The sequence below is a fragment of the Oreochromis aureus genome, unplaced genomic scaffold (assembly GCF_013358895.1).
Source record: "Oreochromis aureus strain Israel breed Guangdong unplaced genomic scaffold, ZZ_aureus HiC_scaffold_54, whole genome shotgun sequence".
NCBI classification, from domain to species: Eukaryota; Metazoa; Chordata; class Actinopteri; order Cichliformes; family Cichlidae; genus Oreochromis; species Oreochromis aureus.
Window position 1 is genome coordinate 228,445 of NW_024108952.1, and position 25,039 is coordinate 253,483.

The following is a 25,039-nucleotide window of genomic DNA, read 5'->3' on the forward strand; positions in this document are numbered from 1 at the left end:
CAAATTCACATAAATTTGCAGGGAAAAAAAACAAAGCAGGAACGAGCCCAAAACAATAAAATAACTGGGCTGCCATAGCTATTGCTAACTAGCACATACGCTAAAGGTAACTAAAACCAATACCAACCAATGTTTTTGCAGAAACACTGTAATTTCACTCAAATACTATGAAATAGCAGTAATACTATGATTTGGCAGAAATACTATGTCTTTGCAGAAACACTGTAATTTCACTCAAATAATATGAAATAGCAGTAATACTATGATTTGGCAGAAATACTATGTTTCAGTACAAATACTATGACAAAGCAGAAATACTATGACTTAGAAGTAATACTATAACAAAAGGATTCCTCAAAATACTATGAAATTGCAGTAATTCTATGATTTGGCAGAAATACTGTACTTCATTACAAATACAATGCTTTGGTACAAATACTATATTTTGATTTCAATACTATGATTTGCACGAGTAGTATGATTTAGTACAAATACTACTTAATTGGCAGAAATACTGTGACTTAGTAGTAATACTATAACATAACAGATATACTATGATTTTGCAGACAGTCTATGTTTTTGCACAACTAGCACAATATGGCAGAAATACTATGATTTGGCACAAGTACTATGATTTAGTACAAATACTCTTATTGGCACAAATACTATGTTTCAGTACAAATACTACGATTTGGCAATAATACTGGGTTTTAGCACAACTACTGAGATTTGGGTGAAATACCATGATTTAGAAGAAATACTATGACTTCATTACAAATACAATGTTTTGGTTCAAATAATATGATTTGCAAAAATACTATGATTTGGCACAAGTACCATGATTTAGTACAAATACTACGATTTCGCTCAAATACTATGGAATTGCAGTAATACTATGATTTTGAAGGAATACTATGATTTGATAGAAATACTATGCCTTAGTAGTAATACTATAACATAACAGATATACTATGATTTTGCAGAAATTCTATGTTTTTGCACAAATACTACAATTTGGCAGAAATACTATGTTTGGGCAGTAATACTATGATTTGCTATAAATACTATGATTTGGCACATATACTATAATCAGCAGATATACTATAACATAACAGAAATTCTACGACTTAGTAGTAACACTATAATATAACAGAAATTTTAACTGGACACAAATAACATGATTTGCCCCAAAACCATGATTTGGCAAAAAAAATACCATGATTTGGCACAAATACGATGATATTGCAGAAATACTATGATTGGGTACAAATACTATGATTTGGCACAAGTACTATGAATAAGTACAAATACTATGATTTGGCAGAAATACTATGACTTAGCAGAAATACTATGTTTTAACATAAATAATATCTTTTGACAGAAATTTCTGCTAAAGGTACTATTTCTGCTTTTAGCAGAAATACTGTAATTTTGCATAAACACTATGATTTGGGATAAATACTATGATTTGGCAGATATACTATATTCAGCAAATATACTATAACATAACAGACATTCCTCCACTTAGTAGTAATCTCATAACATAAAATAAATATTATGGTTCTGCCCAAAAACCATGATTTGGCACAAATACCATGATTTGTCAAAAATACTATGATTTAGCAGAAATACTATGATTGAGCAGAAGTACTAAGATGTAGTAGAAGTACTTTGATTTAGCACAAATACTATTATGGAGGAGTAATACTTTAACATGGGAGAAATATTGATACTCACACACACATACACAGAGAGCAAAGTGTACAGTGGCTGTTAAGAGTCTGTGCTTGGTATATCTAGGTCAGCTAAATTGGCTGCACCTGCTGTAATCAGCACTTACACACACAGACACAGACACAGCTATGAGTTTTCTGCAGTGTATTTCTCACATTCAGGATTCCCCTCAACAAATGGCCATAATTTCCTAACCGTAGGGGCTAGAACGCTCATTCTGACAACCGATTTGTTCAGAAGAGATGGGGAAAACTTCAGGCCTTCATAATTCAGAGATAAAATGTAAATTATTGAAGATATATGACTTGTAATACACTGTAACTGAGTAGAGGCGAAGCAAAACTGCCTTGACTTGCCCTCAAACAACGTTTTGTAACTCTAAATCTATATGGAGCATCAAAATCATTCTTTCACCGTAAGAAACAGCAGGCTTTGGTGAACAGTCATGGAAATTTTCAGGTCTCTGTTGAAATCAATCAAAAGATATGACGAGAGAAAAAAGTGCCTCATTTCCAGAGTTTGAAATCTGAAGAAATCTGAGCGAGGGAAAAATTTCCTACCCTCAAACAAGTGTAATTCATGGCCAAACGGTAATAGGTGAGGAAAAAATTCTTGAATTGTGAGCATCAGGGATGTCTGAAGATATATTGGCACAAGCGTCATGTCTCAACTCTGTTTCGTTAAGGAGATATGACGATTTGAAAATGCCTCTCATTAGAGAATTCCAGCGCTGATTTTGAAGAAACTCTCCATTGACTTTCTATGGAGAGTTTTGAGACTTTATGTTACTCTGAGGAGATTTGCAAAAATCTATAAGTCCCACAACACTGATAGTGACATTTTCTGAAAGCCAGCAAAAATACCTACGTTTTGATGTATAATTTGTGGGGGTTGAGTGGAAATTGAGCGAGTAGCAAGAAGTTGTTCAGACATGAAGAGAAAATTCAGAAAGGACGAGTGCACACTCTGAGTTAATTGCATAGCAACCATAACAACGCATGTATTTTCTGAAAAATCACAATTTTGCAACTGAAAACTTAAAGAGGTATAAAATTAAAACGGTAGAAGATCTGAAAAAGCTGAATCATTCAGGAATAGCCCAATAGTCTGAGAACATTTTAAAGTTTGAATGGAGTTTCTAGGTGAAAGTATGACAAAGTAGTTAAGTTTCAAAGACAAGCAAGTTTTAGCAGAATTGTGGAAGTTTTCCATTCATTTCAATGGGACAAATTAAAGGAAAAAAGTGTAATATTTTAAAAAGTATAACAGTAATAAACACCAAAAGTCATTGCCGGAAAGAGCAGAAAGAGCAGAACAGTATAGAGTTTGAACTGAGAAAATCGGCTGAAAACTGAGGAAGTAGTTAAGTGCCAAAAAGTGTACGGAAGCAACTAGAAGAATAATAATAATAAAGAATAAAGAGAAACAGGAAAACAATAGTGTGGAAGCCCTTTGAGGGCATCCACACAATAATAAAGAAGAAAGAGAAACAGGATCTCAATAGTGTGGAAGCCCTTTTAGGGCATCCACACAATAAAGAACTAGAAAAATTTGCATTTCCTGCGAAAATGCAGTGTGGATGCTGTAACGCTGAAGCTGTCTGCTAAAATTAGCTGAAAAAGCTGAAAAGTTGCAGAAATTGTAAAAACTTTGCAGAAGCAAAGGAACTTTGCTAACATGTAGTAACTTAGCAGAACTGCAATATCTTAGAGGAAACATAATACTTGGCAGAAATACAAGAGCATAGCAGAATTTAGCAGAAATATTGTAACTTAACAGAAACACGATAACTTCTCAAAAATACAAGAATTTAGGAGAAATAGTATAAGATAACAGAAAAGAATATATTTAGCCAAACATTCTTAAACATTACAGAAATACTATGATTTAGAAAAACAGTACAACATAGCAGAAATGCTGTGATTTAAGAGACACTGTAATATACTATGAATATTGTAATTTTAAATAAATACTATGTATTAGCAAAAATACTCCAGTTTAGCACAAATATTATAACATAGCAGAAATACTATTCTATAGCAGAAATGCTATATTGAGAAAAAAAATATAATATAGTAGAAATACTATGATTTAGCAGAAATCCTACAATATAGCTTAATATGGAACAGATACTATGATTGAGCAGAATAGTAATAACTTAAGTGAAAATATTGGAAAGGTAAAATGATAAGCTGAAAAAAAGGAACATGGTTAAGTTCGCTGAAAACCAATTGTTGTTCACCTGTGAAAAAATAAAATAAAAATACATTTAAAAAAAAAAAACAAATAAGAAAAGCCAACAGATACACACAAAATCAAATATGGATACACAAATCAACAAATACACAAGAAATCAAATATGGATACACAAATGTACAGAGAGAGACACACACAGAAAGAGTCTATGCCAGTCAACCAGTCTGAATATATTATATTTTTATCCAACAATGAGATGCTGCCCTAAAAGGTCTTTTTGTGTGTCAGAAATTCTCTTCTCTCTCTCACACACACACACACACACACACACACACACACACACACACACACACACAGCAGCATCAGCAAGTGAACAGGGGCTGTTAAATCAACAAATACACAAGAAATTAAATATGGATACACAAATGTACAGAGAGAGACACACACAGACAGAGTCTATGCCAGTCAACCAGTCTGAATATATAATATTTTTATCCAACAATGAGATGCTGCCCTAAAAGGGTCTTTGTGTGTGTCTTTCTTTTCTCTCTCTCACACACACACACACACACACACACACACACACACACACACACACACACACACACACACACAGCAGCATCAGCAAGTGAACATGGCCTGTTAACAGCATGTTTCTAGGTCAGTCAAACAGCTGTGAGCTTCTCAATTTGAATCCACCAATCCGAGAGGCTGTGTGCTTTTTTCCGCCAAAACTGGTGCACCAAGTGCAGGCTTTTACACATGCAGCACAGAGAGAGACAGGATTTTGCAGTCTATTTCTCATAGTCAGGACTCCTCAAACAAACAGCCATAAATTCCTAACTAGAGGGGCTAAAACGGTCATTCTTACACCGTTTTGTTCAGACGACATGGGGAATCTTGAAATGTTGACCATTTAAAATAAAAATATGAAATATTATAGATATATGACATAGATGATTGGTTGCCTGGGAAGCCATGAAGGCCCCAATATGCAAATTTGAATGTGCCAGCCCTCAGATATGATTGGCTGGCTGGGAAGCCATGAAGGCAACAATATGCAAATTTGAATGTGCCAGCCCTCAGACATGATTGGTTATTTTAGAAGCCATGAATGCCCCAATATGCAAATTTGAATGTGTAAGGTCTCAGATATGATTGGCATTGGGAAGCCATGAGGGCAACAATATGCAAATTTGAATGTGCAAGCCCTCAGATATGATTGGTTGTCTTAGAAGCCATATAAAAAGCAATAAAATTGTACTATGATTTGGTAGAAAAACTATAATTAATCAAAAATACTATATTTGGCAGAAATACAATTTTTGGCAGAAACACTATAATTAGCACAAATCTTATGAAATAGCAGAAATAGTATGATTTAGCAGAAATGCTGTATTTAGCACAAATACTGAAAAGCAGCAGAAATGCTATGACTTAGCACAATAGTAATAACTTACATAGAAAAATTGGAAAAGCAAAATGAACAGCTGAAAAATGCTGAACATGCTAAGGGTCCCTCAAATGTGATTGTTAAATGAAAAAAAAAATCAGCAAAAAAAAGTATAACAGTCACGCAATCACAAATATGGACACATATGGAAACACACAAGCACAGAGAGACACACAGGATCAAATTCAGTCAACCAGTCTAAATATATTGAATTTAAATCATACAATAAGATGCTCCCATAAAACTCTCTCTCTCTCCCTCTCTCTCTCTCTCTCACACACACACACACACACACACACACACACACACACACACACACACACACAGAGCCAAGCAAGTATTTTCTAGGTCAGTCAAGCAGCATGGGAGCTGCTAAATTTGAATCCACCAATCAGACAGGCTGTGTAGTTTTCCCGCCAATACAGGTGCACCTCTTTTACACACATGCAGCACAGAGACAGGATTTGTGCTGTCTATTTTTCATAGTCAGGACTCCCCTCAAACAAATGGCTATAATATAATTTCCTAACCGTGAGGGGCTAGAACAGTCATTCTCACACCGTTTTGTTCAGAAGAGATGGGGAATCTTAAAGTGTTGACAATTTATCATTAAAATGTGAATTATTGAAGATATTTGACTTCTAATGCACCATAACTGAGTAGAGGCAAAGCAAAACTGCCTTGACTTGCCCTCAAACAATGCTTTCTAACTCTAAATCTATTTGGATTATCGATATCATTATTACACCGAAAGAGACAGCAGGCTTTGGTGAACAGTCATGGAAATTTTCAGGTCTGTGTGGAAATCCATCAAAAGATATGACGAGAAAAAAAGTGCCTCATTTCCAGAGTTTGAAATCTGAAGAAATCTGAGCGAGGGATGAATTTCCTACCCTCAAACAAACCCAATTCATGGCCAAATGGTAATAGGTGAGAAAGAAATTTTGAATTGTGAGCGTCAGGAGTGTCTGAAAATATATTGGCACAAGCCTCATACTGGCTGAGCATGTCTTAACTTTGCTGCGTTAAGGAGATATGACGATTTGAAAATGCCTCTCATTAGAGAAATCCAGCGGTGATTTTGAACAAGCTCTCCATTGACTTTCTATGCAGTTTTCAGACTTGGTGTTGGTGTGAGGAGATTTGCCAAAATTCTATTATACAGAAATACTGTAATCAGCACATATACTGTAACATTTTAGAAATTCCTCCACTTAGTAGTAATACTATAACATAACACAAATGTTATGATGAGTTGAGCGGCTGGTACTCTGGTGCAGTCAGCACAATCTGGAGCTGAACACTCTTAAAACTGTAGAGATGACAGTGGACTTCAGGAGACATCCTCAACTCTGCCCCCCCTCATCATATCAGACAGCCCTGTGTCGACTGTGGGGATCTTCAAGTTGCTGGGTACCACCATCTCCCAGGACCTGAAGTGGGAGACCAACATCAACTCCATCCTCAAAAGACCCAGCAGAGGATGTACTTCCTGAGACAACTGGGAAGTACAGTCTTCCACAGGAGCTGCTGATCCAGTTCTACACTGCAGTCATTGAGTCTGTCCTGTGCTCCTCCATCACAGTCTGGTATGGTGCAGCCACTAAACAGGACAGGTGCAGACTGCAGCGGACTGTACGGGCAGCAGAAAGGATCATCAGCGCCCCCTGCCCTCCATCCAGGATCTGTACCTCTCAAGAACCAGGAAACGGGCAGGGAAAATCATCACAGACCCCTCACACCCTGGACACAGACTTTTGATCTGCTGCCCTCTGGCAGACGGTACAGAAGCCTGCAGACCAGGACCACCCAACACAGGAACAGTTTCTTTCCCTCGCCATCTCCCTTCTAAACAGTTGAACTGTCACACTGCTCCCACTGCCAGACTGCAACTGCACCTTATGTACATTGTGTAGTATTCATTCCACCTCATTTCATTTCTGTATTTTATGTATATACGTTTAGATTAGTTATTTATAGTTGGTTTACACAGCTTTGTGTATGTATGTGCATGCATGTGTAATGTATATATAGATACGTGTGTGTGTGTGTGTGTGTGTGTGTGTGTGTGTGTGTGTGTGTGTGTGTGTGTGTGTGTGTGTGAGATTTACATTGCTGTGATCGAGAGCCACCATCTACCGGAACCAAATTCCTTGTATTTGTATGCACATATACTTGGCCAATAAACACGATTCTGATGATTTGGCACAAAAACCATGATTTGGCAAAATACTATGATTTAGCAGAAATACTATGATTGAGCAGAAGTACTAAGATGTAGTAAAAGTACTCTGATTTAACAGAAACCAATTATGGAGGAGTAATACTTTAAAATGGGAGAAATATTGATACACACACACATTCACAGAGCCTAAAGGGAAGAGTATTTGTGCCATGGAGTGTTAAGAAGAATCTGAGGTCCATATTAGAAAAGCTGGTAAAAAGTTTTCAGAATTGTAATAAATGATGAATATGAATTAGTGGTCTGTGATAGTGTATTAATTTGTGTAGGCAAAAAAAACATGTTGTGCAAGGTGGAGTTGAACCCACGACCTCTGGGTAGCAGCCCTTTGTCATTACCAGCTGCGCCACTGGGAAAGACAGTGAGCTCTTGGGAAACAGGGTGATGAGCAGTCAGAATTAGATCGTGGTGAGAGGCAAAGAGCGCCGTTTTTTGGAGTTACAAAACGTCATGTAACTCAAAACTAGGTGGACTAGAAGCATAATTCTTGTACTGGGTGAATCAGCGGACTTTGGTGTACTTTGACTGCGATTTTCATTGCTCTTTGTACATCCGTCGCTGAGATATGACGAGAGAAGAAACGGCAGACCTCAGATATGATTGGCTGGCTGGGAAGCTGGCAGAAATATATAGTAATAGTGTGATTAAGCATAAATACTACATTTAGCAGAAATACTGTATTAAGCACAAATCCTATAAAAAGCAGAAATACTATATTAAGCAATATAAATATCCTATAAAATGGTATAAAAAGCAAAAATACTGACTATGATTTGGTAGAAAAACTATAATTAATCAGAAATACTATATTGGGCAGAAATACTATATTTAGCACAAATCTTATAAAATAGCAGAAATAGTATGATTCAGCACAATAGTAATAACTTAAACAGAAAAATTGGAAAGCAAAATGGACAGCTGAAAAATGCTGAACATGCTAAGGGTCCTTCAAATGTACTTGTTAAATGAAAAAAAAACTCAGCAAAAAAAGTGTAACAGTCACACAATCACAAATATGGAAACATATGGAAACACACATGCACAGAGAGACACACAGGATCCAATTCAGTCAACCAGTCTAAATATATTGAATTTAAATCATACAATAAGATGCTCCCATAAAAACTCTGTCTCGCCTCTCTTTCTCTCTCTCTGTCACACACACACACACACACACACACACACACACACACACACACACACACAGGGAGAGAGGAGCAACTTGCTAGGTCATTCAAGCAGCCTGGGAGCTGCTAAATTTGAATCCACCAATCAGAGAGGCTGTGTACTTTTTCCCGCCAAAACAGGTGCAGCCGTTTTTACACACACAGAGCACAGAGACAGGATTTCTGCAGTGAATTTCTCATAGTGAGGATTCCTCTCAAACAAATGGCCATAATTTCTAAATCAGAGGGGCTAGAACGGTCATTCTTACACCGTTTTGTTCAGAAGAGATGGGGGAATCTTACAGTGTTGACAATTTATCATTAAAATATGAATTATTGAAGATATTTGACTTGTAATGCACCATAACTGAGTAGAGGCGCAACAAAAACTGCCTTGACTTCCCCTCAAACAACGCTTTCTAACTCTAAATCTATTTGGAGTATCGATATCATTCTTTCACCGTAAGAGACAGCAGGCTTTGGTGAACAGTCATGGAAATTTTCAGGTCTCTGTTGATATCCATTAAAAAGATATGACGAGAGAAAAAAGTGGATCATTTCCAGAGTTTGAAATCTGAAGAAATCTGAGCGAAGGACGAATTTCCTACCCTCAAACAAGTCTAACTCATTTCAGAACGGTAATAGGTGAGAAAGAAATTCTTGAATTGTGAGTGTCAGGAGTGTCTGAAGATATACTGGGACAAGCCTCATGTTTTAACTTCGCTTCGTTAAGGAGATATGACGATTCGAATATGCCTCTCATTACAGAAATCAAGCTGTGATTTTGAACAAGCTCTCCATTGACTTTCTATGGGGATTTTTGAGACTTTGTGTTGGTCTGAGGAGATTTGCCAAAATTCTATAAATCTCACAACAATGATGGTGACATTTTCTGAAAGCCAGCAAAAATACCTACGTTTTGATGTATAATTTGTGGAAGTTGAGTGAAAATTGAGCAAGTAGCAAGAAGTTGTTCGGACATGAAGAGAAGACTGCAAAACCTTCAGTGGCACACTGGAAGCCAAGTGCATAGCAACCATAACAACGCATGTATTTTCTGAAAAATCACAATTTTGCAACTCAAAACTTTAAGAGGGATAAAAATAAAACGGTAAAAGATTTGAAAAAGCTGATTTATTCCTGAATAGCCCAATAATTTGAGAACATTTTAAAGTTTGAATGGTTGTTCTACGTGAAAATATGACAAAGTAGTTAAGTTTCAAAAACAAGCAAGTTTTAGCAGAATTGCGGAAGTTTCCCATTCATTTCAATGGGACAAATTAAAGGAAAAAGCTTAATATTTTAAAAAGTATAACAGTATAAAATACCAAAAGATATAGCCATCATTAGCAGAAATAGCAGAATAGTTTAAAATTTGAACGGTGAAAATTGTTGAAAATTGTGGAAGTAGATCCACGGCTAGAAAAAGTGTAATGGAAGAAACAAGAATAATAATAAAGAACTAGAAAAATTTGCATTTCCTGCGAAAATGCAGTGTGGATGCTGGAACGCTGAAGCTGTCAGCTGAAACTAGCTGAAAAAGCTGAAAAGTTGCAGAATTTGTGAAAACTTTGCAGAAGCAAAGGAACGTTGCTAAAATGTAGTAACTTAGCAGAACTGCAATATCTTAGAGGAAACATAATACTTGGCAGAAATACAATAGCATAGCAGAACTTAGCAGAAATATTGTAACTTACCAGAAACACGATAACTTCCCAAAAATACAAGAATTTCGGAGAAATAGTATAAGATAACAGAAAGAATATATTTAGCCAAACATTCTTAAACATTACAGAAATACTACTCTATAGCAGAAATGATATATTTAGAAAGAAAAATATAATATAGTAGAAATACTATGATTTAGCAGAAATCCTGCAATATAGCTCAATAACAATGATTTAGAACAGATACTATGATTTAGCAGAATAGTAATAACTTAAGTGAAAATATTGGAAAGGTAAAATGACAAGCTGAATAAAAAGGAACATGGTTAAGTTTGCTCAAAACTAATTTTTGTTCACCTGTGAAAAATAAAATAAAAATACATTTAGAAATACAAATAAGAACAGCCAACAGATACACACAAAATTAAATATGGATACACAAATCAACAAATACGCACAAAATCAAATATGGATACACAAATGTACAGAGAGAGACACACACACACAGGGTCTATGCCAGTCAACCAGTCTGAATATATTATATTTTTATCCAACAATGAGATGCTGCCCTAAAAAGGGCTTTGTGTGTGTCTCTCTCTCTCTCTCTCTCACACACACACACACACACACACACACACACTCACACACACACACACACACACACACACATAGCATCAGCAAGTGAACAGGGGCTGTTAACAGCATGTTTCTAGGTCAGTCAAACAGCTGTGAGCTTCTCAATTTGAATCCACCAATCAGAGAGGTTGTGTGCTTTTTCTGCCAAAACTGGTGCACCAAGTGCAGGCTTTACACATGCAGCACAGAGAGAGACAGGATTTTTGCAGTCTATTTCTCATAGTGAGGACTCCCCTCAAACAAACAGCCATAACTTCCTAACCAGAGGGCTAAAACGGTCATTCTTAGACCGTTGTGTTCAGAAGACATGGGAGAATCTTGAAATGTTGACCATTTAAAATAAAAATATGAAATATCATAGATATATGACATAGATGATTGGTTGTCTTAGAAGCCATGATTGCCCCAATATGCAAATTTGAATGTGCAAGGCCTAAGATATGATTGGCTGGCTGGGAAGCCATGAAGGCAACAATATGCAAATTTGAATGTGCAAGCCCTCGGATATGATTGGTTGTCTTAGAAGCCATATAAAAAGCAGTAAAACTGTACTATGATTTGGTAGAAAACTATAATTAATCAAAAATACTATATTTGGCAGAAATACTATTTTGTAGCAGAAACACTATATTTAGCACAAATCTGATGAAATAGAAGAAATAGTATGATTTAGCAGAAATGCTGTATTTAGCACAAATACTGGAAAGCAGCAGAAATGCTATGACTTAGCACAATACTAATAACCTAAATAGAAAAATTGGAAAAGCAAAATGGACAGCTGAAAAATCCTGAACATGCTAAGGGTCCCTCAAATGTAATTGTTAAAAAAAAAAAACCAGCAAAAAAAGTATAACAGTCACACAACCACAAATATGTACACATATGGTAACACACATGCACAGACAGACACACACAGGATCAAATTTAGTCAACCAGTCTAACTATATTGAATTTAAATCTTACAATGAGATCATCCCATAAAAAGGCTTTCTGTCTCTCTCTCTCTCTCTCTCTCTGTCACACACACACACACACACACACACACACACACACACACACACAAGATCCAATTCAGTCAACCAGTCTAAATATATTGATTTTGAATCTTACAATGAGATCATCCCATAAAAGGCTCTCTCTCTCTCTCTCTCTCTCTCTCTCCTCTCTCTCTCTCTCTCACACACACACACACACACACACACACACACACACACACACACACACACACACACACACACACACACACAAGATCCAATTCAGTCAACCAGTCTAAATACATTGATTTTGAATCTTACAATGAGATCATCCCATAAAAAGCTTTCTCTCTCTCTCTCTCTCTCTCTCTCTGTCACACACACACACACACACACACAAGATCCAATTCAGTCAACCAGTCTAAATATATTGAATTTAAATCTTACAATGAGATCATCCCATAAAAAGGCTTTCTCTCTCTCTCTCTCTCTCTCTCTCTGTCACACACACACACACACACACACACACACAAGATCCATTTCAGTCAACCAGTCTAAATATATTGATTTTGAATCTTACAATGAGATCATCCCATAAAAAGGCTTTCTCTCTCTCTCTCTCTCTCTCTGTCACACACACACACGCACACACACAAGATCCAATTCAGTCAACCAGTCTAAATATATTGAATTTAAATCTTACAATGAGATCATCCCATAAAAGGCTTTCTCTCTCTCTCTCTCTCTCTCTCTCACACACACACACACACACACACACACACACAAGATCCAATTCAGTCAACCAGTCTAAATATATTGAATTTAAATCTTACAATGAGATCATCCCATAACAAGCCTTCTCTCTCTCTCTCTCTCTGTCACACACACACACACACACACACACACACACACACACACACACACACACACACACACAAGATTCAATTCAGTCAACCAGTCTAAATATATTGAATTTAAATCTTACAATGAGATCATCCCATAACAAGCCTCTCTCTCTCTCTCTCTCTCTCACACACACACACACACACACACACACACACACACACACACACACACACACACACAGGAGAGAGAAGTAAGTTTCTAGCTCAGTCAAGCAGCCTGGGAGCTGCTGAATTTGAATCCACCAATCAGAGAGGCTGTATACTTTTTCCCGCCAAAACAGGTGCAGCCGCTTACACACACACACAGAGCACAGAGACAGGATTTCTGCAGTGAATTTCTCATAGTGAGGATTCCTCTCAAACAAATGGCCATAATTTCCTAACCAGAGGGGCTAGAACGGTCATTCTTACACCGCTTTTGTTCAGAAGAGATCAGGGAATCTTAAAGTGTTGACAATTTATCATTAAAATATGAATTATTAAAGATATTTGACTTGTAATGCACCATAACTGAGTAGAGCAAAGCAAAACTGCCTTGACTTGCCCTCAAACAACGCTTTCTAACTCTAAATCTATTTGGAGTATCAATATCATTTTTTCACCGTAAGAGACAGCAGGCTTTGGTGAACAACCTTGAAATTTTCAGGTCTCTGTTGATATCCATTAAAAAGATATGACGAGAGAAAAAGTGGATCATTTCCAGAGTTTGAAATCTGAAGAAATCTGAGCGAAGGACTAATTTCCTACCCTCAAACAAGTCTAACTCATTTCAGAACGGTAATAGGTGAGAAAGAAATTTTGAATTGTGAGTGTCAGGAGTGTCTGAAGATATACTGGGACAAGCCTCATGTTTTAACTTCGCTCGTTAAGGAGATATGACGATTCGAATATGCCTCTCATTACAGAAATCAAGCTGTGATTTTGAACAAGCTCTCCATTGACTTTCTATGGGGATTTTGAGACTTTGTGTTGGTCTGAGGAGATTTGCCAAAATTCTATAAATCTCACAACAATGATGGTGACATTTTCTGAAAGCCAGCAAAAATACCTACGTTTTGATGTATAATTTGTGGAAGTTGAGTGAAAATTGAGCAAGTAGCAAGAAGTTGTTCGGACATGAAGAGAAGACTGCAAAACCTTCAGTGGCACACTGGAAGCCAAGTGCATAGCAACCATAACAACGCATGTATTTTCTGAAAAATCACAATTTTGCAACTCAAAACTTTAAGAGGATAAAAATAAAACGGTAAAAGATTTGAAAAAGCTGATTTATTCCTGAATAGCCCAATAATTTGAGAACATTTTAAAGTTTGAATGGTTGTTCTACGTGAAAATATGACAAAGTAGTTAAGTTTCAAAAAACAAGCAAGTTTTAGCAGAATTATGGAAGTTTCCCATTCATTTCAATGGGACAAATTAAAGGAAAAAGCTTAATATTTTAAAAAAGTATAACAGTATAAAATACCAAAAGATATAGCCATCATTAGCAGAAATAGCAGAATAGTTTAAAATTTGAACGGTGAAAATCGGCTGAAAATTGTGGAAGTAGATCCACGCTAAAAACGACGGAAGTCCTAAGAATAATAATAAAGAATAAAGAGAAACAGGAACTCAATAGTGTGGATGCCTCCAGCATCCACACAATAAAGAGAAACAGGAACTCAATAGTGTGGATGCCTCCAGCATCCACACAATAAAGAGAAACAGGAATCAATAGTGTGGAAGCCCTTTTAGGCATCCACACAATAAAGAGAAACAGGAAAATAATTGTGTGGAAGCCCTTTAGGCATCCACACAATAAAGAGAAACAGGACTCAATAGTGTGGAAGCCCTTTGGGGCATCCACACAATAAAGAATAAAGAGAAACAGGATTCAATAGTGTGGAAGCCCTTTTAGGGCATCCACACAATAATAAAGAATAAAGAGAAACAGGAACTCAATAGTGTGGAAGCCCTTTAGGGCATCCACACAATAATAATAAAGAATAAAGAGAAACAGGAACTCAATAGTGTGGAAGCCCTTTTAGGGCATCCACACAATAATAAAGTATAAAGATAAAGAATAAAGAGAAACAGGAACTCAATAGTGTGGAAGCCCTTTAAGGGCATCCACACAATAAATCTGACGAATAGTAATATGTGTGCCTCTTGGCATAGGCACACATAATAAATCCGACGAATAGTAATATGTGTGCCTCTTGGCATAGGCACACATAACTAGAAAAACTAGAAAAATTTGCATTTCCTGCAAAAATGCTGTGTGGATGCCTTAACGCTGAAGCTGTCTGCTGAAAAGCTGAAAACGATGAAAAGTTGCATGGTGGTGAAAAAACAATGTCGCCCTGAGCAGGATTCGAACCCAGCACTCCTGGTCTCAAGACAGCCACTAATCTCACTAAGCCAAACTCATTCTCCAAACGAAGAGGTGGAGAGACTGACAATTTTGCTGAAATGAGCAGAAGCTGCTGAGAATTGTGCTGATAAGAGGTGAAAAGGCTGAAAATTTTGCAGAAAAGAGATGAATCAGCAGAATTTCTGCAGAAAAGAGGCAAAGACGCAGAACGTTGCGCTAAAAAGGTCTGTGCCAAGGTCTGTGCCGAGATAGGCCTCCAAACCTTGGAGGGCCTGAGATGTCCCCAGAGAGTCTGATACCCGACCTGACATATAGACACAGACATACAGGCACACACAGATACAAACATCCATTCCCACCCTCATGCTCTCATATGCAATTACTCAACACTCACCCAACGTGGAGACAGACATAGAGAGACACTGTACACACAATCACACTCCCCAAGTGTACTCTAAGAACCGGGTCTAGGTACCCTTGCCCCTGGAGGGGGAAACTGCACCCAGACCCAGGTAGTGTTACCCTTTTCCCTGTGGTGGAGAGAAGCAGACTGCCCTGACTCCGCAGCAGCAGGGAGGCCCCACATTCCAGACCCCAGTCGGACGGCCAACTCCTCCTCCCAGCCCCCCCCGCCCCAACAGGCAACAGAGAACGGGGGAGTGAGAAGACTCCAAACCTCCCTCCACCCGCTCATATGTAGTGTTGATGCATGTGTGTTCTAAGGTGCATTTAAAACCCAGGAGGGCATGGAGCTACCTGCCAGAGAGCAGCAGGTAAGCGCATAGCCCCTCCTGATAATCCTCAATGTCTACGTGTATTTAAAATTGAGAGGTGGGCAACGACGCGAGGGGTGAGGTCATACACCCTGATGGTCTTTTGGATTCCGTGTAGCGTGCCCACCCCCAAGGTCCTATATGTATGTGTTATGAGAGTGTGAGTAATGTGAATGTCTAAGTTGTGGGATAAAATTGAGGCACAGGCAGCCAGAAGGGGACAGAGGGGGGGATGCCTCCTCTGCACCCTGGTGACACACCTTTACCCCAAGGCCCTCCATGTGTGGGTGATTGTGGTGGAGCGGGAAGAGGGAGGCAGCTGGAGATGGGGAGGGAAGGATGTGTCACCTTTTCGGCCTGTGTGTTTTTAATTGGTGCAAAAATACTCGTTTGTGCCTTTTATTGTGTTCATTTCCTGTTTTTATGCTTGTCTTATTTGTTCTGTACAGTGTCCTTGAGTGTTTTGAAAGGCGCTTTTAAATAAAATGTATTATCATTATTATTTCAAACTGTCACTTTGGCATCTTTCCTATTCCTCAAGAGCAGTAAAAAAAAAAAAAAAAAAAAAAAAAATCACAAGAAGCTGAAATATAAAGAAATTAGACATTTGCAGAGTCCTCTATACGTGTCCCCCCCTCTGTAATGTAGAGAGACTAATACTGGCTGAAGGGCCAGGGGTGCGCTCCAGCCTGAGCTCCTGGATCCAAATTCTGAAAGTCGTGTGTGTGTGTGTGTGTGTGTGTGTGTGTGTGTGTGTGTGTACGTACCACCTCTCCAGGTTTACAAGGCTCGCAGTCATCAGTGGGGTACATGCGTGTGACAGGGCAGCTAAGGATTTCATGCCCTCTGGGAACCTGGGTAGTGTAGTCCTGAACAGAAGCACGTACGTACAAAGGTGTTTGTTTAAACACAGATTTAATGAGCAGCCTGAAAGTTAAACATTGACATTTAGCATCATTGAACTCCCGTCTCACTGAAGGAGTTTCAGTACTGTTCCATACATGAAGTTTTTAAGTCCTCCAAATGGCTGAACGTGAGGAAGTACTTCAGTCTCGCCGTGCCCTCGCTCTCTGCGCCGTTCCCTCGCCTCGCCCCGCCCTCTGCGCCGTGCCCCCGCCCTCTGCGCCGTGCCCCCGCCCTCTGCGCCGTGCCCCCGCCCTCTGCGCCGTGCCCCCGCCCTCTGCTCTCTCTTGTTTATAGTTTAATTACACCTGTGAAGTCACTTCACAGCAGCTCCCACCTGGATGCACTGCAGCCACCACCACACAGCGTCCCTGCAGTTGTATCTGGCACATCGACCCTCCCCCAGCAGGTTGGGGATCAAACCGTGGCGCAAGGTCCCTGCAAAGGCCAGGATGATGTTGCTATGGAGACCATGATAAGGAATTTAGTTTGTAAGGAAATCTAATGTAACTAATACACTCATGTGTCACGAGAATCAGATGAGGTGCACAGGGTCACGCACCGAGCCTCGACGTGTCTCCCAGTGAGGAGCAGCAGTCCTCTGAGAGCGATGAAGGTGTCTCTGCCCCAGCAACGGAAAATCCCCGCAGAGAAATGAGGAAGACCTGGCGAAGAGATGTGACTTAAAACAGCATTTTATCAGGAAACACAGCATCAGATGTGTGTGACAGTTACCTGCAGCCAGCGAGACGCAGTACTGCTCCTTCTGGCCCGTGATCGGACTGATGCGGTACGGGACGTCGTCTAATTGAGCAGAAACAGGAGGCAGAGCAGGAAAGCGTCCAACGCTGCACATCTGAACCGAACCGAGCGCCAGGTGACGAACAAAGGTAGATCCGTTCTGGACAAAGCTGTTTTCAGACAGAAGACAGGTACGCATCATCGCTCGACCGCAGCGAACCGGACACAGAGATGAAGATGAGCTGTACACTAACATTTCAGTACAACAAACAGAGATCTGCTGTGTCGACAGACACGAGCAGAGCCTACCTGGACATGAGTTTGTAGGTGGCATCGAGGGCTGTGGTGTAGGTGGAAACTAGGATGGCATCAAAGTAGCAGGGGATGAGGTAGCGTGGGATGTGTTTGAGGAAATTAAACATGGCTACCAACCAGTGACCCACCTGCAGACACACAGAGCTGCAGAGATGAAAACTTGTGTCTGACAGAAACAAGCAGCAGTGTTTGAGGAAGAACGAGTATATGAAGGAGACGCAGGAAGGCTCAGCAGCACCTGCCTGAAACAAACCATGCAAAGCTCCCACACGGGGTCAGGTATGGTCCAAGGCAGGGACAGAAATATCTAAGCTTGTGTCTCAGTCAGCTGGGTCACACATGGGCCTGAGCAAATGACTCGGTAGCATTAGCGCTTTGTAGCTTTAGCGCTTTGTAGCTAACAGCCTGTGATTTTAGGCTTTTGTAGCACAATTTAAGGAGATACATAACTCTGTGTTTCTGTGTCAGTCATGTTGCAGACTTTTCCTCTAGTGCTAATGTGGATTTCATTGAGCTTTAGTCAGCTTAGGCTTTTAAATTATTTTAGTGTTAGCCGACTAAATATCATGAGATTGTTGGAGAGTATAAAGTTTGTCATGTTTTTACCGGTGACAGTGACACAGTTTACAAAGAGTCTGTATGCACTCTTCTCTTCTTCTGCAGTACAGACTTTATGGGATGCCATGCTGTTCATGAGAAACAGCATGGCAGCTAGTTGTAATTGTTTCCTGGGGGTGGATCACTTCCACACACCCTCCTTTATTTTCATCTTGTTTTTATTCAGTGATTAAAGTCTCAAATACATTTCATCCATTCATTGTTTTCTGTCATGTTTGTTCTCAACACAACTGCTCCAGTCCTTCAGCACACTGAGTACTTCATCGTTATCTAAATGAACATTAGTGGTGATTCCCTCCCACAGGGTCTCTGGAGTACAGGGACCAACAGAAACAGGAAGAATGTGAAAACTGCACACAGAAAATTCAAACCCAGAAGCCGACCTGTGTGGGGTGCCCTGTGGTGGTAAGAGGTCATTACAAACAGGAGCCTTAAACCAGTCCCAGTCTCACCTCTGCCAGCGGCCCCTCCCTGTGCATCAGCCTATTGGCGACGAAGTCTATGAGCCAGTCTCCCTCTCTGAGGTTGGCACACAAAGGATGGCCCAGGTCGTTGTTGGGACGAACATCAGCAAACACAGACATCAGACCTGCAAACACAGCAACACTTTAGTAACACTGATTTGGTCTCTTTTCAAAACACCGTCTCCATCCTCTATGAAGTACAAACTGGACTGAAGAACATAAAATTACCCTGAAGTCCTGCGTATTTGAGAGTTTCCCAGCCTGGGATACTGTAACAGCCTCCACCTTCCTCTTTTTCCTCCGTGTCGCAGCGAAACAGCAGGACATTCATGTCTGCCAGTGTCAGCTTAGACATGAGCCTGTTAAACACAGTTTCAATAAGAAGCTGATACAGGCCATCAGTCTCCATTGTGCTGCTCGTTCAAACTACTCCTGACTGCACCTCACCTAAAGCTAAAAGCATTTACACCATCCTCTTGGAGCTCATGACAGCTGGTATCCAATTATATTCATCAAGCTATGACGACAAAAACGCTCAATTTTTGGGTCTGTGTACGGGTACAGAGTATGTAAACACTGTACTCCTTAATAGAATGAAGTACTCTGCATATCTGTGTCTCTGATATACTAGCTTCACCTTTCAGAGCTTACACTGGAGCTTGTACCGTTGCATCTCATCTTAGCGAGACACGTTTACTAAGAAGCTCCATTTAATCCGTACCACAAACTAAAAAGGCCTATGTTGAGTATGTGGTGCGCTCACTGTGCCAGGGGCTTCTTCAGTGCGTCTGGTGGGTTTTCATCTGCTACACTGCCTCTCCTGTACTTTGGGCTGAACTGGGACAGATAGTACCTCAGCAGTCCCACCATCTTCTGGGCTTTGGGGTCCAAACTGACCCTGAGAAGGAGAGAAAAGAGAAACGTGTAGGGCTGCACGATTTTGCATAAAACGAGATCACAATTCTCTCACGATTTTCTTTTCCAGTATAAATATTTATTGCACTTATTAACTGCACATCAACTTCGTAACAGTTGAGACTGAAGATAAAAACAATAAATGTCTCACATTTTGTGGTTGCGGCAAAATGTTGTACTGCGTGTAATTCCGTCTCCACCGTTGCTTGACACTGCGTGTACAGAGCAGGTAGTGCAACATTTGAAAAATAGTTGCGGGACGGCACTGTGTAGCGTTTGTCTAGGGTGTTTATTATTTTCCTAAATCCCTCGTTTCACAGTGTTGATGGGAGCCATATCTTTAGCCAGGTGATAAGGGATAGCCTCCGTAATTTTTTTGTGCCTGCGGGAGTTCGACGGGTATGGGGAAGCGCTGTATAAGGTTCCCGTTATTGATGTTTGGGTGGTTGACCGGGACGGATTTTCTCCTGTCACTTTCTCGTCATCCCTGACGTGTTCTCCGTTGTTTTATCCCTGCCAATTTTAGCAACCAGCTGGCTTCGGTATCACGTGGTATAAGGCTCCACCCTTGTCATTTGTTGCGCAGGAAGAGTGAGCGCTTGTTTTCATGCAGATTATGTCCCGGATCAAAATGCAGTACAATCGTCATCTTTTTTTTTTTTTTTTAAATCGTTGTCATTTGGAAATGAGATCCCACATAAGTATGAATTGAGATCGCGATTTTCTAACGATTAATTGTGCAGCCCTAGAAACGTGAGTCTGAAAAGTGACCACAACACAAAATCATGCGTGACGTTTGTGTTACCTGAAGGCGATGATGCTGCCAGGTGTCAGCTTCTGGAAGGTGATCTCGTGCACAAACTCTGAACGCCCTTTTGACGTCACTCCAGCTTTCTTCATTACTGTACTCTCATCCAGCTGTGCACACAGCAGAACCAGTTTAACACCGTCCGTCTGCCACTAACGCTCAGAAACACACCTGTGTTAAACACGATGCTGACAGCGCTCACCGAGATGTGCTCTTTAATTTCCACTGTGTATTCTGGCATGCCGTTGATATAGTTCTCATCCTTCTTATATTTCCCTGCGCTCCTTTCCACCATCCTTGCCTCCAACACCACCTCCTCTATCTTCCCTGGGAGAGGGAAAAGGTGGCACGTGTAAAGGTACACCTAACATGTTGTGACAAATTTTCCAGATCTGACTTTGCCAGGTAACATACACACACCATATGCACTGCCTTTATGTAGAAAATGTGTCCTCAAAATACACTGAAAACAATAAGTAAAAGTCAATATCAAGTAATTATGAGCTGGTCCTCATGTCTCTAAACAGGACTGAGACTCTGGGTTCAACCAGTTCCCATGAGACGCAGAGAGAATTTCATGTTTTGATGCAGATGTTGAAGCTGTGTCAGTGTGGGACCATATCTGAGCTGGTGGAGAAACGTTTCAGAGAGCCGACTGACCCAGGACAGCGTTTTTAAACCAGGATTTTATCATTTGCATCTTTTCACATATTTAGTACTGTGGCGGGGCGTGGTCGGCGGCACCGCTGCAGGGTAGCCGAACGCACCTGCAGGGCATCTGCAATCACGCCTCGCTGGGTTACAAGACTGAACGGGCTCCTATCATGTTGTTGTTGATGTGTGTGGCTGGCAGCAGCAGCGCTGCAACCGAGTGTGCACAGCAACGTGAATAAAGAGATGCTGCAAAGCATGAACGTGCACCCGGGTCTGCTAGCAGTACCTGATCTGAATGAGGAGCGTACTTGTTCCCAAATGCAATGATAAGATTAGTCAGACGTGTTTATTCACATCCGACAATCGAAAAAACATAAATCAATGAAAATAATTAATAAAAAAAAAAACAAGTGTGGTCAGTGTGAACAGCGGCACTAAGATTCAAAATCACAGTAATGATGTTGTTGTACCAGGAATGAACATGGGCGGGACACTGGTGCTGTACTGGTGAGTTTTGGGGTCCCAGAAGGCGGTCCTGCTCACGGTTACCACAGACTGGTGGGTGCTGGGACAGTGACGAGTCACTGCAACGATGTCTGCATCCACCTGGTCCACGTACACCTGGACAGGAGGAGTTGGACAAACTGTACCAAAAGGTGGAGCATCGAAGACGAAGACGTCGCCTTTAGCAAAGAAAGCACTTCCTCTGTGTGTGTTCCTGTCTAGCTATCTTTGTGAGGACCGAAATCTGCATTCTACTATACTTATGAGAACCAACAGTCGCTTGTGAGGACACACTCACCGGTCCTCACAAATGTGAAGGCATTTAAAGCCATTTTTGAGGCTCAAAATGTGGTTTTAGTGTCAGGGTTACAATTAGGGTATGGTTAGGTTTAGGTCAGGGTTAGGCATTCATTTTTAATGGTTAGGGCAGTGGTTCCCAAACTTTTTTTGCTGGGCCCCCCTTGTTTAAAAGAAAAATGTTCGCGCCCCCCCACCCCCACGCGTGCACGCGCGCACGCGCGCACGCACACACACATCCTTCAACCACACACACCCATATTTTGCTCCATTGCGGTTTATTTCACACCTCAAACATTTATTAAACAATTAAGCAAATACAAATAATCTGCAATAAATTACAGGTAGTAAGAAAATAAACTACCAACTCTTTTATGCTCGTCCGCACCTACACGGGTATTTTTGAACGCGCAGCTGTTTCGGGCACATGTAAACGGCGATCGAATCACCGAGAACGGAGATTTTTTAAAACTCCTTTTTTTTGCGTTTACGTGTGGACAAGGAATACAGAGTTTGTCACGCAATGTCAAAGGTATGTGCCTTTTTCACGTCACACTGTGCGGCACGTTATTGTTTACATGAGATGAATTGCAGAATGGCAGATAGAGACAAAATACTGTTAATCTGACTCTGCAGGTTTTACACGCTTACATATACAGGCCATTACTGTCCCTGCATTTAGAAAGGCAGAGGCATCACGGTGTAATTATTTTACATGTAGTTGTTTTTTTTCCTGTGTAATAATGTTCAACATTGCTATCAATAGATTTTTCAAAAAAAACCTCTACAAAATGGGTTCAAAAACATAAACAACTGTGGGATCCTGTTTGTCCGTGATTTGAACAGCCCAGCGCTGCTCCCGATGCAGGGAAACTAATTCTGCAGGGAGACCTACCTCAGCACTTGTGCAGGTGAAACCAAAGGGAAGATATGCTTCGCCATATTTTCTAGTCTTTGGCTTAGAATGAAGTTGGTTTGGAAACATATTCAGCGATGCTTCATCTCCTGCTTTGCGTTTGTGTGGGCGCCCCGTGCTAGCAGTGTCCAAGCGTTGTTTTTGTTTTTGTTTTTTTTCCCTTTTCATGCCGCGCCCCCCCTGCAATAGCTCTGCGCCCCCTCTAGGGGGCGGGCCCCACACTTTGGGAACCACTGGGTTAGGGTAAGGGGCTAGGGAAAGCATTATGTCAATGAAGGTACTCACTAAGATAGCTGAGTGTGTGTGTGTGTGTGTGTGTGTGTGTGTGTGTGTGTGTGTGTGTGTGTGTGTGTGTGTGCACACACCTGTATGAATCCCTGTGCAGCCAGCTCCTGGTGCAGCTTGTTTACTGCCCGTTTCCCAGCTATGATACCGGTGCAGGAGCTAACCTCACCGGGAGAGGATGGGACTGCTGACGGGTTCCACTTGGGATAGAAGCGCTCCTCCTTCACCACAGAGATCTGTGCACAGGTAAGCATGGAGTCAGTGTGTGCTCTTATTACAGCATCTGTCACAGGGCCTCAAAGTAACACTCATTTCTTTATTTGATGAACTGCCTCATAATATAAAATATAAAAAGCACACTTGTGAATTAGCACTATTTAAACTGGAAATATACAGAAATGAGGGTTGACTTGAAACTTTTGCATTTTATTGTATACGTGACGGATTCAACTGCAGCATATGTAAGAATCTAAATTCATTTGAACATCAGCATTAAAAAAGGAAAAATCTAAAACTATAAAGTGATTTTATGATGTCCGTCTGTTATGTTAAGTTTGCTTCTGCTGTTTTAGATTCTAAAGGCCGTTTGTGTCCACAAAAAACTCCCCAAAGGACTAAAGACAGCCTGTGGAAGAGCCACGGCTCTGTCAGCCTGAGCTGAAAAAACATTAATGAGCAGTTAGGCACATTTTTACAAATACGCCCCATTATTAGAGACTGTGTTCTGTTGTGTTCAGCAAAATGCTGTCAGATGATAGTAAGAAGATAAATATATAATAACCTGATGTGGCACCAGCTCATCGTATCCACGGGTGGAGCCAGTAGCGCAGCACGCCATGGCCACGATAGCAGAGCTGGGCAGAGCGTCGAAGGCTGAGCGGAGCTGTAAACGACACACCCGGCAATTAACCATCGAACAACAGCTCGACTCCAAGCTCACTGTCAGCTGACCTCAAGAGACCCACCTGGATAGGACACTCGTTGTCATGGGTTACATCAAGAAACATGGCGTGTGCAATGGAGGGCGTCAGTGGGCGGAGACTGGGCTGAACAAAAGCTCCTACTGGCTCACCGCCGTAGCGATACACCAGGCGGCCCTCCTCGTGGCTGTCACCAGCTGACATCGCCTCTGATGATTGAGTGAAGGGGGAAAAACCAAAGTAAGCGCACGCAGACACAGGTGGACACATGCCACGCTGCATCACTGCCAGGTGCGCTCACACACTCAGTTACATTTGTTTTCATGTCAATTTAAACTGAGTACAAATGACATCAGAACCATGACTGGGATGAAAAGCTGAACCTGTGCAAACGGTCCAGCAACATTTCTGATCATAACTGCACAGGTTTGTTGGAGTTTACCTGGTTTGATTCCAGGATTTTACAGAGCTGAGTTTGTCAGTGGGTCACACAGCTGTGGATCGCAGGCCGTGAAAGCTGTGACTTTGGTAACCTGCACAGTCACGCAGGCCTGCAGTGTACACACCTGAATAATAAACACCTGCGTTTTGTGTTTACCT

The 25,039-nt window shown here is 40.7% G+C and overlaps 1 protein-coding gene across 2 annotated transcripts in view; it reads right to left on the reverse strand.

Annotated features, from left to right (window-relative positions):
- The window catches only part of agla (amylo-alpha-1, 6-glucosidase, 4-alpha-glucanotransferase a), an 86,984-nt gene that overhangs the window by 38,045 nt on the left and 23,900 nt on the right, over positions 1-25,039 (reverse strand). For both annotated transcript variants that reach the window (XM_039607812.1, XM_039607813.1), the window contains exons 14-27: positions 24,485-24,648; positions 24,301-24,402; positions 23,600-23,755; positions 21,988-22,138; positions 21,066-21,190; positions 20,861-20,973; positions 19,904-20,038; positions 19,369-19,499; positions 19,129-19,265; positions 18,053-18,186; positions 17,738-17,913; positions 17,565-17,667; positions 17,340-17,463; positions 16,867-16,968 (exon numbers count right to left, since the gene is read on the reverse strand). In XM_039607812.1, the coding sequence (XP_039463746.1) occupies positions 16,867-16,968; positions 17,340-17,463; positions 17,565-17,667; positions 17,738-17,913; positions 18,053-18,186; positions 19,129-19,265; positions 19,369-19,499; positions 19,904-20,038; positions 20,861-20,973; positions 21,066-21,190; positions 21,988-22,138; positions 23,600-23,755; positions 24,301-24,402; positions 24,485-24,648 (1,853 nt within the window). The remainder of the gene's footprint in view (positions 1-16,866; positions 16,969-17,339; positions 17,464-17,564; positions 17,668-17,737; positions 17,914-18,052; positions 18,187-19,128; positions 19,266-19,368; positions 19,500-19,903; positions 20,039-20,860; positions 20,974-21,065; positions 21,191-21,987; positions 22,139-23,599; positions 23,756-24,300; positions 24,403-24,484; positions 24,649-25,039) is intronic.